Genomic DNA, 15,273 nt, shown 5'->3' with positions numbered 1-15,273 from the left:
AGGTCAGCTCCATATATGGAGATGATGATCTAAGGGTGGCAGCCTTAGAGTATAATTATTATATTATACTTAATTATATTACGCCAGGGTTTGATGAGGGCCCTATAGGGCCGGGCCTTAATTTTCGAACAGCACTGAACAGACTTTTATATTCAATGTTCATTGTTCAATGTTGATATCTGGGTGTAAATGAAGGTGGTGTGGAGTTATTGTTATTACTTTACTCCTGGCTGTCACTTTCACTCTTTCACCCTTTCCGCCTTGTCAATATTTTCTGGTCAAATTCATTTATTTAATTGGCTTGTGCATGTCTAGCCGTCCTGTGTTGTTAATATCCTATACGCTCTCCCTGCTGTCAGTTACTCTAAATCCTCCGCACCTATTGGTGCATCCGCTCGTGACCTGTCACCCGCCACTGTCAGAATGGTGTGACACAATTGGTTGGTTTGGCTGTCGATTAGCGGGCCTCGCCACATGATTGGTTCACTCCCAGAGCTGCGGCCCGCCTCGCTGTACCTGTCTGCCTGTGACAGGCTGACAGGCTCTTCCTGCTAACCACTCTGCTCCCGCCCCATCATCCACTTCCAAGGAAGGAGGAACTAACCTAGCCGCATGTGTCAGTAGTATGCTCTGCAAAACCCGGCTGCTATGTGACTCCTTGGGATAACTTTGTGGAATTTCTGGTCGCTATAAAGAACAGTTGGAAGTCAGGAATACATCTAGCGCCTAGGTACAAGGAGGGGCGCGCAGGGAAGGGGTGAAAGGCGCTTCAGAAGTGGAGCGTGGCAGCGAAAAGGGGGGGGGCTTTCTTTCCCGTGTGTGTGTGTAGCGGATAGCTTGCTAGCCACAACGGGACTGACGTAGAATATGGCGGAACATCACCCAGTTTCCGAAAACAAACACAAATCCCCCGCGAACATCGGGGCGTCCTACTCGGGGAACGGCCGCACCAGCACGGCGGTGACCGGAGAAGGAAGCAGCGGCCCCGGCGCAGGAGCTCTGTCGGTCGGTCTGACGCAGCCTGCCGGCTGGCAGTCTCTGCTGTCTTTCACTATCCTGTTCCTGGCCTGGCTGGCCGGCTTCAGCTCCAGGCTCTTCGCTGTCATTCGCTTCGAGAGCATCATACACGAGTTTGACCCTTGGTGAGTTGTAGAGACACACACACACACACGCACACACACACACACACACACACACACACACACACACACACGCACACACACACATACACAGGCCTACTTTGAGTCGAGTCGGTTCATACTACAATTAAGGCTGAATGGATCAGGGCAGGCCATACAAATCGTGACCAGAACAATACATTGTCTTAATGCTCTGTTGGAAATATCTTGTTCTCATCAACCCCCCCCCCCCCCTGTTTAACTACAGCGCTGTCAGATGGTCTGTCATATTATGTCGTTTTACCCGGCAGCGCCGTATCGTGTAACAGGACAAGTAATCAGGCAGCTTGTGTTGTCATTGGGAGCTGGAGATGGTGGTGGTGGGGGTCTTCAGTTCACACAATGAATGAGGACAATGGTGACATAACGGTGCCTGGGTGACACTGAAGCGCTCTGTCGATTGTATAGTGTTAAGTTATAGATGATGATATTCTAGTATACGTAGGTATCCTCTAACTCAGTGGTACGGTACTCAAACTTTTTGGCTCCAGTCCCCTCCCCTTTACCTGTGAGTAAAGGGGATCCTGGATTAGTCTACAATATTTCTCTTAGAAAATGTCAAAAGAAAGCCTTAGCGGGTGCTATGATAATCAATGTTTTGAAGAATATAACATTACAAATAAGAATTAAAAGATTTGGAATTGGTATTAGAATTGTGAATATGTTCAAAATAAAACGGCATACAAATCTGTACTAATTTCTGTTCAATAACAGAACAATTCTGTTAGTCAAGTTATTTGTAACATTACAGATCAGCAGATTTCACAAAAAGTAAATTGAACATAATGGTAAACAAGAAAAAAATGAATTTATACCAAGCTAAACTCCTACTAGGTTTGTAATAAAAACTGCAGTTTTAAATACCGGTAACCTTAGATAGGTGCTGAGAACCGAGTCGAGAACGATGGAAGTTGGAGATCCATGCCCCACCCGGCTTAGCCCCGCTCGGAACCCTTGACTTCCTTATTGATATGCCATTGTACCGCCTCCCGCACGACAGTGGCTAGCTGTGACAGAGCAGATCAGAGGCAGGAACGTAGGGCAGCTAGCCACTGTCGATACTGGAGGTGGTACAATGGGATGTCAATAAGGAAGTCAAGGAAGAGAGAATTTCAGAGCTGCCAAAACGGTCAAACACAGATTAAAAATACTTAATGGCTTCTGCGCCAAAGGAAAATTCTCAGACGTTTCCGTTGTCTCCTATAGCTCCTATGCTTCTTTTGAAATATCTAACCCTCATCAAGAATGCGCAGCGCGGACGTTTCCGAAGTTATGTATGTCTGTGTACCATTTAGCCGGTGTCCGATGGCACGGGAGTCGACGGGACCCTATGGGACCCTATGGGTAAAGTCATCCAAATGTCAGAAACTTTACGTACCGTTGGGTTCCGAGCGGGGCTAGACCCGGCTATGCAATACCCGTTGTACCCGTGTCGGAGTACCCGTTCCACCCTGCCCTGATAAGTTCCACCCGTCTGTCTGTGTCCCTTTTATGCCCATATATGGATATTTTGGAGTCCTGTGTCAGACTCGGGCGTGCCCGGCCCCAAATATGAAGTGTTGTGATGTCAGAACAGGCCAGCTCCATATATGGATACATAGGGGTGACCAGGTCCAGAGCACGGGCAGAGGCTTTTGTGCTTATCCGACGGACTCGACACCGGGCGCTAGCCCTCCTCGCTCCTATACACAGGTTTAATGTTTGACTTTAGTTCAATGTTTGTTTTGTAAACGCCATTGACAATGAAGGAAACATTTATGTAATTTACGCCATATTGTCTCTTTATTGTTAATGGCATTTAATGTTTGTGTTTGCACCGTTTGTTTTACATAACTATTACATCACCTAATCAACATGAGTTAGACTTTTATTAGCGCCCCTCACTTCACACGGGTGTGATTTTTATGTTTAAACTTTAAAACCTGTAGTTAATTTCTTTGGCCACCATATGGTGTCCTAGCCTTTATAATGTTTAAAGCCATGCCCCTTTTCCCTGGTGGGGTATAAAGAAGAAATTAAGGAAGGAAATGCCTATATTTCTCAAAGTGTTTCATAGACAAGCTTTATAGCAAGCTGGTAAAAATGCATGTTTCCATTTTGGACTTTCTTTTACATTACCCACTATTTCCTAGGGGCATATGTAGTACCCCTACCCCCTTTTGGGAAACGATGCAACTAAATGGTTTAACAGGATTGTTGAAATATTCTCCCCAGGTTGGCGGAGGGTGTGTAGAGCCCAGGATCACATTAGATAATTGACACATGGGTGAAAAATGGGTTACAAAATCGTGGGATAAAAAATATTAGAAAAAAAAAAAAAAAAAAAAAGGATTGTTGAAATAAGATTAGGTGAAAATATATCTAAATAACCATTCTTAATAATAACCATAATTATACTTTTTGACAATAGGTAATTATGTCCATGACACGACATTATGTATGTGTCCCACCAGCGTTCTAGGGAGTCCCCTCTGTGATTGGCCAGTTGTCGCTGTGATTGACAGTTCTGGTTGTTACAACTATGCCTAAACCTAAACCTAACCTCAGTAAAACTATGCCTAAACCTAACCCTAAACCTAACCTCAGTAAAACTATGCCTAAACCTAACCTCAGTAAAGCTATACCTAAACCTAACTTTAACCTCAGTAAAACTATGCCTGCCCGGGAGCCAATCAGACGCATGGTAAGGTTGGTCTAACCCAGGGGTCCTCAACTAGAAATGCTGAAGGTCTACTAATAATTTTTGAAAAAGACTAAGGTCCGGTCCAATGAGCGCGGCAATACTGGGGTGCAGAGTATGGAAATAAAATGTTTCACAAATATTCCCCTCCAAAAATTCACAGCAAATGAGAGGTATTGTGTTGAGGCACAAAGAACACTTATTTTAGAAATTTAGGGATAGAATGGGGGGTTCGATGATATATTCACTTCCTGTTTGTTTGAATACTGGTCCATGCAATTTGGTTTAAGAAGCGAAATTCAGACATAATGAACCACCTGAGAGTAATCTGGCACTAACCAGAGACGATGCTGTTCTTGCATTTGATCATAATTTAGCTTTTCTTCCTTCCAAAGTGTTATATCCAACTTAGCTTCCGCCAGGAAGTGTCAAAGTTAGTTACATCCGACACCAACTGACTGTTGCTTAGCCCAAGTCTGTGTTACATCATTTTTTAAACAATAAAAACACCCAGTAACTAATTTTTCTTGCAAATTGAAAAGGTGAAACTCTGAAGAGGAGAACCCTAGAGGTTTCATAGAGATAGCATTTGAATCTAACAGTGCCTGTTGATGGTCCGTTATGTTGTTGGCCTCTGAACAACATTTGGATTCATTAATATACTTGCTGCTAACTTAGGTGTGTGGAGCAGTGGTTCTCAACATGGGATCATTATTGATCCAATCTTCATCATTACTGTAAATGAACAACTCGAGATTAGAGAACATAAAATTATATATATATATATATATAGATATGTGTGTGATAATGATAGAAAGACCTATTTGGAAAAATAGCCTTAATGATATATATATATATATATATATATATATATACTAGAATTTCGCGGCCGCTCATCCCAGAGTTACCTTGCCGCGCACTATGGGAAGAAGGAAATTGCGGGAGTTGACTCCACATGTAGTAACGGATGGGTTATTAGTTATTATTATGTGTCCTTATTAGTGTAGTGTAGTCAACACTTTATGGCTCATACACACTGCCCGGTATTTGCTCCGATTATGCTGTCGGGGAGCATTTTTGGCGCTGACCGACAAAACGGCTGATTTGACGTTAAGCGGTGCCCAAAAGGTAGATCAGGATCTACCAGTATAGATCACAAAGGCTTTGCAGGTAGACCACATGACATGGCCCTAAAAATATATATAATTTTAATATAAAAAACGATTTTTGCATCTGCCGCTTGAGATGACCTGAGATGACTTGATTGATTGACATCAAAAAGGGACTGTCAGCTCAAACACACAATGCAATACTTGTTGTTGCGTACAATCATCAGTAGCAAAGTCAAATACCAAAAATAAAAACCAATGGGATGATAGTTTTATTTTGCTGGTCGTTTTGAAAGTAGCTCTGAAGTAAAAAAAGTGTGGGCAGCCCTGGTATAGATGATTATATATATATTCATTCCGTGGGCTGTAGGCTACCCACATATTGGTAGCATACTACCTATATTAGCCCAATATTGGCGTTACGCATTTCAGTTGAATAATGTTGTGTGCGCACGTGCGGAGAAAGACAGTTATTTAATGAAACTGAAGATTATAACGTTCTGTCTCGCTGGCGCCGTGTATAGGCTGCACGGCTATTCCTGTGTGTGTGTGTGTGTGTGTGTGTGTGTGTGTGTGTGTGTGTGTGTGTGTGTGTGTGTGTGTGTGTGTGTGTGTGTGTGTGTGTGTGTGTGTGTGTGTGTGTGTGTGTGTGTGTGTGTGTGTGTGTGTGTGTGTGTGTGTGTGTGTGTGTGTGTGTGTGTGTGTGTGTGTGTGTGTGTGTGTGTGTGTGTGTGTGTGTGTGTGTGCGTGCGTGCGCAATGAAAAGTACTCGGCAGGCGAAATGGCGAATTCGAACGGTGTAATTGTAATAGTTTGGAACAAACCAAGTTCTGTGGAAGAACAATGTTGACGTAACTAAGAGATTCGCTGAGTAAGCGATATTGTATATACAGAGATTTAGAAGGAATAAGCAAAATCGTGAGACGAAGATTCCTCTCCTTCCTTGTTTTATTCTCCTGCGGACAGGACTGTCAGGGAGACTATCAGAGCAGCACAGGGGAGTGGCTTAAGAGACGGGGTAGTAGTTGCCAGGTTGGAGAATTGTAAGCGAGTCGTAGTGTGTGTTGAATGGCATTTGTGGGCTTGTGAAAGCATTTTCTCACATGTAATTTGTGCTCACTTGCATAGACCTGGCGAATTTAGCGTGGTGAAAGGGCAACAGTGTTCCGGGGGTGTGGGTGCTTCGGGCGATAATGTTTGTAGTAAACAAATGCATTGGCGGCGTGAGTGTGGAAGGGAGGCATTTTTGGTGGCAGTGCCAGTGCCAGTGTTTGGCGGGTGGTGTCGAGTGTTGGCGTTCGGCGTGATAGGAGGAGATAGCGTTGCAACACTGCGAAGGTAAGTGTGTGACGTCACTGCCGTGTGAGTGTGTGTGGGTGTAGTGTGTAAGATGGTGTTGCAATAGCGACGTAGCTGTTGTGGCTTTGGGTTTCTTGCCATGTGTTGGGTACAACTTGAGGATGTGACGGTTTGAAAATTACAAAACCGGGTCGATATTGAATAAAAAAATCGACCGAAACTGTAAAACCGACTTTGGCCACTGGAGGGCGCACTTGAGTCATTTTCGTTTTTTTCCATAGCGGTGTAAAGACCATAATTTGGACAACAAAGTGACAGATTTAACACATTTGTCTTTATTTCTCAATGCTCACACAAATGGAAACAAGCCATAGTGTTTTCTTGCCGACTTGGGATCAATTCTTTAAGCATTGTATTTGTATTAAACAATTAACACATCGTGATGCATCTGCACCAGGCCAGCTATATAGGGTCCATGAGAGTCCAAAACATATCGCTGTCGTGTCCAGTGTCCAGTCCAAATGTGAGCAACTGTACCTACTGTTTAAAGCCACTGGCCGCTTGACTTTTCGCTGACGAGAAACCCCTCTCCCCTGTCGCAGGGTAAACAAAACGTCATATAGCACATGGCTAATGTGCCAGGGAGTAGGAGGAGGAGGAGGCGGCGCGGCTGTAACTTTCTCCAGGCCAATAATGGATTTAATCATTCCAAATGGGTCTCTCCATTCATTGCTACGGTCGACATGCTCGTCTCGCTGTCTGTTTCGTTTTGACTAACGCAAAGCTACTGCTGTGCTGTGCAGAAGAGCCATTGAAGTTTAAGACTCCCAGATTTGGCCCAGGCCGTAGCGTAACGGTCTGGGCACCGGACTGGTAATCCAGTCGCAGTGTGCCGCGGGTTCGACTCCCGGACCCGACACGGCCTTTACTGCATGTCTTCCCCCATCTCTCTCCCGTTTCCTGTCAGCCTACTGTCTGTCCCTTCAAAAATCAATAAAAGGCGTAAGCCGCAAAAAAAAAAAGAAAAAAAACAAAACAAAACAAAGACTCCCAGATTTGCGACATTGAGGGGGCAGAAAACTGAGCGCTCGAGCACTGTTCATGCAGCCTGGAGTTAAGCGGAGTGGGACTAGCTGGAGTTTAAGAGTTGAGATTGTAGTTGAGATTGTAGAGCTTGTAGATCTGTCTGTTTTTACAGCGCCGGTGTCAGGGTAACAAAATAAGAAATTACAGGCAGAGATGAAGGAACTGCCAAGCAGCAGCAAGCTACGCTAAGCTATTAGCTAAGTTAGCTAACATCACCACCACCATGGCTGGTGTTGTGTTAGCTTAGCAGCTAAGCCTTAGCTTCTTGCAATGCTATAGCATTCTCACTGTGCGGTCTCACGGTGCGGGAACTGTGGGCTGCTGCTTGGGGAGGAGAGGGGTTTCTACAGGCGGCTGCTATGACCAAATTGATTGTGTGCAACATGACAACTGTTTTAAATTATTGTACAGTGACTATTTAAACTTTATTGTAAACAAACAACACTGCGTGGTCCACCCAGCTCCACCCCCCTGCCCCCATTCACTTGAAACCTGACACCTGGTGTGTGTGTGCTGGGCTGCTGGCCGCTCTGCAGGCTACAACAGGCAGTGAGCCTGAGCACCACGGCGAGCGTTGTGACCGCTTCCGTCGGCAAACATAAAAATACGGTTCGGTCGGTTTAAATAAATTAATCCGGTTTACTAGATGAAACCGGATCGTTCCGGTTGAACCGGAAACCGTCACATCCTTAGTACAACTTCTCCAATATAGAATATATATATATATATATATATATATATATCCCATTTAGGCCTAAGGCCGATTCTAAAAACGCCTCTAAATCCTGACCTAAGATTTCTGAAAAATTTCAAATATTTATATAGCAGCATCAAACATTTTACATTTTTGAATACTGTACATACAGTACTGTACAGAACCCAAATATGGGTTCCCGACCTGAGGGGGTAAGATACCAATAGGGGTTCCCGCCCAGAATGGGCGGGTGGAGAATCTCCTTTAGTTTTATAGATAATAGGAACAGTCTAGTACAAGATCGTTGTTATCCCTCTGCATGAATTGAAGATAATGGGAAATAGGCTAGTGGTTCGTTCATGAGGACTCACTGATAAAGTGTGTGTCTTGTTTGCTCCAAGGCTGCACTGCCACTGCAGAAGTGGTAATCAGTTGTTTTGCTCTGTAATGAATAGGTGTCCAACCTGCACTGTTGTACATCTGTCTTAAAGGATTAGGTTTACCTTGATATCTGCCATACAGGAAAAAGGTGGCTTCAAAGTTTCAAAGCAGAAGGCATGCAGACATGGGAGCAAAAATAAAATGTCTGTTTTGAAATGGAAGAGGAAAACAATGCCCAGATTGGGCTCCACTGTCTTCATTTATACCAGCTGCCAGCAGAGATCAGATTTTCTTTCACATTGCTATCTCACATTTTCTGTGGATACATGTGTGGTTTATTTATTTTCAGGTTTGGACAATAAAAAATAAAAAGCTCAGATCCCTGTCCAAATATTGCGCACAAAGACAAAAATCCATTCCAGTCTTTATACGCAACTACTGTGTGATTACTGACGATGAATCACGAGAGTAAACAGTCTCCATGTTCAGTTTTCTGATGCCTTCAGCAGCATGCTCGGCTTGTCGGTTTGTCATCAAAGTTTGTACTGCGGGTCAGCTCCGTTGACATACTGTACTGCCTGAAACCTGAGCCTTGAGTGTCAATAACTGTGCAGACATTGCTGTTTGTACATGGCAGACAGGGCTTCTGCCCTGACTTGTAGTAATAAGCAGGGAGACAAAGTAAATGGGCAGGTAGATTCTCTGGGAAGGAAGGAAGGACGGCTGGCTGACATGAGAGCCTGATCCACAGAACCACTGGGTGGGAGAGAGAGGCCGCATCGTGTGGCAGGGCATTTCCTCAACAGAGTTTAGTACAGGATTTGAGCGTTTTTAAATACGATTGTCACACTTTTAGACCATATCCGTGGTCATTATGGGCATACCTAACAATGGATGCCAAAAAAATGGATACCAAAAGTCCTTAAAAATCATTTAAATTAATTACGGAAACGTGTAGGCATGCATATGAATGAATCTTGATTAAATTCACCTGTTTGATTCCCACAGGGACTACAAATTTCACCCCCCCAAATGAGACAGCGGCCCCACTTCTGGTCCGTTTCACGGTGTACTGCAGCTGCCAATGCAATCCCTATGAGAGGCATCATAAAATACCCTAATTTCACTGGTTCTTTACTGAGGCTGTAGTGATTTATTTTTGTGTTCCAATAGTGTCCCCAGGGTTGGGAGGGTTACTTTTAAAAAGGAATCCCCTACAGTTACAAGTTACTTGCTAAAAAATGTAGTCAGTAACGTAATCCCGATTACTCCATTTAAAAAGTAACTACAAGTTACTTTCAGTTACTTTTGGATTACTTTTAAGTAAAACTCAATTTAATTAGATAATAATACAATAATACAGCTCCAATACAATACTCATCCTCCTCCAATTTAGGGCAACAATATTGTACAAGACCTACAAGCTCACAACGCGCCGAGGCTCGACGCATTGTGAGCTTGTAGATCTGCTATTTCTTTGCACACCGGCCACGGCTTTTTGCACCGTTCTACACCTGGCCATCATTTGGTTACATACAGTTCCATGCAGTCATCTTTTTTTAGTATGGTAAACAATAAACATTGCAGGCAATGCATTTTGATTTAATTGTAAGAGGGAGCGTATCAACACACAGGTGTAACCACTACATGTTCTGATTGAGCAAGGGGAAGCAGCGGACAAATAAATGATTTCATTATAAACTGTAGGCCTACGTACCGGTAGATTGCAATTGAATAAAACCATAATTTATTGGCCTACACTACACATAGCCTACTGTAGTACTGTGTGTAGTCAAGTGGCGAAACCCCACAGGTTAGGTTACAGGCGATAGAAAATGTAATGTCAAGCAGAGCCATGTGGTGCACATGAACTATATGCCGATAGCATCTCACTCCATATAATTTATTAAAAGCATATAAAAAACATGAATTATACACCCAATGAAAATTTACACTTCACGGATTATAGGCCATTTGGAATTAGAACAATCGGTTGAAAATTGGCCGAGAATAGCACGATTTAAATATCAACCTTTTTGTTGCGCTATGAGGACTTGATCATGGTGGCACGGTGTTTTATAGTACTATACTTGTGAGGACCTGGCTGGCGCACGCCGCGCACCGAAAATGGATCATCTGCAAGCTCACAAAGCGCTGTCATGCAACACTTGGAGCTTGTAGATACAATACAATACAATTTTGTTGCTCTCGCAACCTGGTTGCTCTCGCAACCTGGTTGCTCTCGCAAATTTGGCAACACCGCCCTGACGCAGCAGTAGCCTCCACTGAGGATTTTACACAGAGTCAGAGAGGTGCGTGCTGCGCTCAACTGTGTGTGCGGAGTGTGCGTTCTTGCAGGTGGTTGTTTGGTGTTATAATAATGTATAACTTATGAGGGGAAGGGGAGAATGTAATCCTCATGTAACCCACGTTACTTACAACACCCCAGTTACCGTTATGTTTTTTTTTACTCTGATTACGTAACGGCGTTACATGTAATGCATTACATGTAATCCATTACTTCCCAACCCTGAGTGTCCCATATGTTTGATTTGTCCTTTTCAATGTCACATACCTGCCATCTCAATATACATCCCACAATGTACTATAATATACTCCATCAGTTTGTGAAAAGTGCTAGCATTGTAAATCTCAAGTCAAAGTGGTCGCACGGTAGGCCTATATACGTCACGGTTGCATCCTTTGAGGTTTTCAATACCCAGATATATTTGTTGTATTTCGTTTTATATGCTATGTATTTGTTGAAAATGATCTAAACCGCATCTTGCAAGACTAATTATTAATACTAATCTGGAGAATTCACTAGGTAGTTGAAAATGTCAGGATATGACTCTCCTCCATTTAGCTGGGTTATTTTCCCATGCAACTATTCAGCCAATTATACAACAAGTTGACAACGGTAAAACACACCGTTGGGCGTCAGAGCTCTGCGGTAGGTAGACATATTAACAGTTTCCGTGCCGCGAATGGATTACTCCAGGTTAATGTCGCTGCCATAAAAGACTTACGCGACTTTTGTTTTATGTGTTTAATCCGCCGTAATGTAAACAAAAAAAAGAAAATTCTTTTTCGCCGCTTAGGAAGAGAGGAGGTGCATTTCGTGTTGACAATGAACCGGAAATCGTCACATGCTGTGAGCTGCTAGGGCTTCTGGGAAATTGAGGCCAATGCAAACGCATTGGGTTCAACGCCTCATGGAGGCGGGTCCTGTGCTGCCTCTTCTCGGTGTAGCAAGATGGCGGGTGGTTCGATCGTTCATAACAAACGGGGGGAGCTATTTTCGCTCGATTTTCGCGGATTAAAAGCCCAAATAATTCAGCGTGTGCTCTAAAGGTAATACAACAATCTCGGCAGTGAAGGGGGGTTGATTAAAATGCGGGTTAATCGTAAAAAACAGTCAAACTGTTAATAAGCTTGTGACATGTTCAAAATATAGACATGAATAACAAAGTCAGTCGGGATCGGGATGTATTATTGAGAATTCCACTATTCAAAGTCGGCGCTCGTAGCCTCGTAAAGGCAGTCACGTCCCTTTGAAGCGACAGGTTCTCTGTCTGCCTTCTCCCCTCTACTCTGTTAACATTATGGGTATTGAGAATTCCACTATTCAAAGTCGGCACTCGTAGCCTCATGAAGGCAGTGACGTCCCTTTGAAGCGACAGGTTCTCTGTCTGCCGTCTCTCCTCTAATCTTATTGGGTAACATTATGGGTAACTCATTCAAGTGGTAAATTAAATGTGAAATACATCCTCTTGAGAAAACAATATATGTTGACAAAGACACTTCATACGTTTGGAAACATATTTTTATTCAAATCAATATAGTCTTCAGTTCATTTCATATTTTAAAAGTAGGCTAACTACAGTTGAATTTCAATGGACTTCTATGGGCTGGCCTGCAGTACACCGTTCTAATGGACCAGAAGTGGGGACGCCGTCTCATTTGGGGGTGTGAAATTTGTAGTCCCCGTGTGTCTATTGCTGCGTCGTCTAAGGATGGGTCCGATTAATCGATAATCGTTAATAGGACCCGAAATCGATTATTCAAATTAATAATCGTTAATAGGACCCGAAATCGATTATTCAAATTAATAATCGATAATCGTTTTTTCCCTCATTTCCTATCCCTATTTACAGAATAGAGAATAGCAAACCTTGAGAACGAATCTTTTTTTTGTTTGTCCGATAAGTATTTTATCTGACTTGTGTTTCACTAGGTATTCCTCTCTTCTGTATTTGTGGAATATCTCTGTTGCTCAGTCTACAAGAAGATGAAATCTGATGCTAGATTACATAACGGCACCGGGGAAGATGAAACGAGCTCTTCTAAGATTACATGGTGCTGAATCTGTATGAAAGATGTGTGATTTATCTACAGGACAATGATTTCCCTCCATGTAATAACTTGATATTGACAATTTGACATTTAAATCTGTTAATGTAATATTTTCCACCTTTCCTGATCTATCTAATGTGTTCATGTCTCATGGTCCCTCTATGTTGGAGAAACAACTCTGTCTCAGCACATATAGTGCCACAGCCAATTTATGGTCACGCAATATGTACAAGCACAATTGGCACATTACACAGTTGTGTATGACTCTAAGGGCACTTTCACACCGGACATGTTTGGTTCGTTTAAACCGAACCATGGTCCGCTTACCCCTTTGGTTCGGTTGGTGTGAACGTGCATCCGAACTCTGGTGTGGATCAAAGAAACGAACCATGGTCCGCTAAAAAAGGCCGGACTCGGTTCGCTTCCAAACGAACCACGGTGCGGTTCGTTACTGGTGTGAATGCATTCGGACATTATAGAGGACCAAATACAGGACGATAGCCAAAATAGCCGTCGGGCGTCGGCAGTTGTGAGGCTGCATTAGGGCTGTGCGATATGACGATATATGTCGTATTTTCGATAGAAAATGTCTATCACGAAAAATAAGCTATATCGTTTATATCGCCGTTTCGCTTTACGACAGTGTTTACGGCAGTATTTTACGTCACATCGCTTATATACGGCATGCCCAGCAGCCCACAGCAAAACAGTGAGCCAAGTAGCCAACACGACCACAACACAAGCCGAGGAGCTTGCACCTAAAAGAGGGGCAACGTCTTCCATTGTATGGAAGTGGTTTGGATTACATGAAGGGAGATGATGGCTGACGAGATTCAGAGCGGTGTAACACTAAGGGCACGTTGGGAAATAACACACCGGAGCGCACTCATCTATCAGTTTGCATTGCACAGTGCGCCGGTGCGTCCAGTGTGCTATTTCCCAACGCGCCCTAAAGTAACCGGCCATTCACTGTTATAAATGCAGGTTTCATGTTGGGTCAAATTGATAAACTGCGTGAGCCACGTATGTTTTACACAGTTGAACAATTGAGCTTGTCCGTCGTCTGTTGCAAACTTCTTCTAAGACTTCCCTCTTACCTGTGCAGTCCTCTGCTGCGTGTCCGTGTCTGTCTTGTTTTATTGTTTAATAAATTATTCCATTTGAAAAGTCCTTAATTCAGCAACAGCTTCCAACAACAACACAAGACGCTAGGATCATCAAAAATAAAATAAAAATAAAAACCTCCACTTTCCCATATACGCACAGCTGGGCATGGAGAGTTGACGATGCGGTCGCGTTCTCTCTCACTCTATCGCCTGTAGTCAATTAAACATCGTTAAGCTGCCCAACGTCTTTATCAAACTAAACTATAACTACAACAGAACATTTTGATTCCCTATACAGAGCTTAAAATGAACTGAAACAACTATAGTGACAAACTGTGACATGAGAGATTTATTTTTTCCTTAAGCCAATTTAATGCAGACACAGGCCTGTACTTCTGTGTCTGAATGGGAACGTCTTATTTCTTTCTTTTTTCTTTTTAATTGTCATAATAATAATAATTATTAATAATAATAATAAAACTTTATTTGTATAGCCATGACATGAAATGCAGCTCTCAAAGTGCTTTACAGAGCAATGGAGAAAAAAGAAAAGCAAGGCAACGACATTAAAAAACAAGCAGTAATGCAATACAGTGAGTACATGAATAACAAAAAATAAAAGATCAATTAAAAGCAATGTTGTAGAAGTGGGTCTTGAGCTGTGCTTTAAAAATGTCTACAGAGGCTGAACAATTGAGTTCAGCCTCTAATTATTATTATATATTCTTTATTTTGTAATATTTTTGTACTTGCTTTGGGCCTGTCTGTGCATGGGCAGGGCATCAGTATTATATTCATATAATTAGACTGGATAATGTGAATTTACATTGCAGCATAAGTAATTGGCATAAGTTTGATATTAGCATAAGTGTTCTTTTCCTGTTTTTTGAGTGGTGCAACCACTATAGACAGCTACAGTATGTGTGTGTCCCTGTATCCGAGCACGGAAATAGCATAATTATTGTCACCACCAAGTGTCACTGTTGTGCAGCCTAACACACAGACAGAGGCCAGGGAGGAGAGCTTGTACAGTACAGTACAGTACAGTACAGTACAGTACAGTACTCGACCTGAACAAAAATCTATTTTTTTAGATAAAAAAATAGGTATCGTAAAATAAATTCTATATCGTGATATGAGATTTTGTCATATCGCCCAGCCCTAGGCTGCATTAATAATTAGTTCTAAAAGCATGTCTTTTTTACGGGGATCACTATTGATATGACAGCTAGCTGTCTGATTTTAATAGTAGACGCATATGTCTGTCGAGGCGCAGCGCAAATTTAATGGCAGCGTACAAGGTTCACATGTGCAAAAATAACAGATGTACAAGTTATCGACACGGAATGGTATGTACGGTATGGTACACGATGTACGCTTGTAG

General features: G+C 42.7%; 1 protein-coding gene across 1 annotated transcript in view; it reads left to right on the top strand.

Moving 5' to 3' along the window:
• The first annotated feature begins 578 nt into the window (after nt 1-578).
• LOC310856798 (dolichyl-diphosphooligosaccharide--protein glycosyltransferase subunit STT3B) overlaps nt 579-15,273 on the top strand; it is an 86,784-nt gene continuing 72,089 nt past the window's right edge. The window contains exon 1 of the mRNA XM_083762280.1: nt 579-1,142. Coding sequence (XP_083618406.1) covers nt 868-1,142 — 275 coding nt within the window. The 5' untranslated portion in view covers nt 579-867. The remainder of the gene's footprint in view (nt 1,143-15,273) is intronic.

This window comes from Protomyctophum parallelum, assembly GCF_964188405.1.
Source record: "Protomyctophum parallelum genome assembly, chromosome: 3".
NCBI classification, from domain to species: domain Eukaryota; kingdom Metazoa; phylum Chordata; class Actinopteri; order Myctophiformes; family Myctophidae; genus Protomyctophum; species Protomyctophum parallelum.
This window is presented reverse-complemented; position numbering and strand designations above follow the sequence as displayed.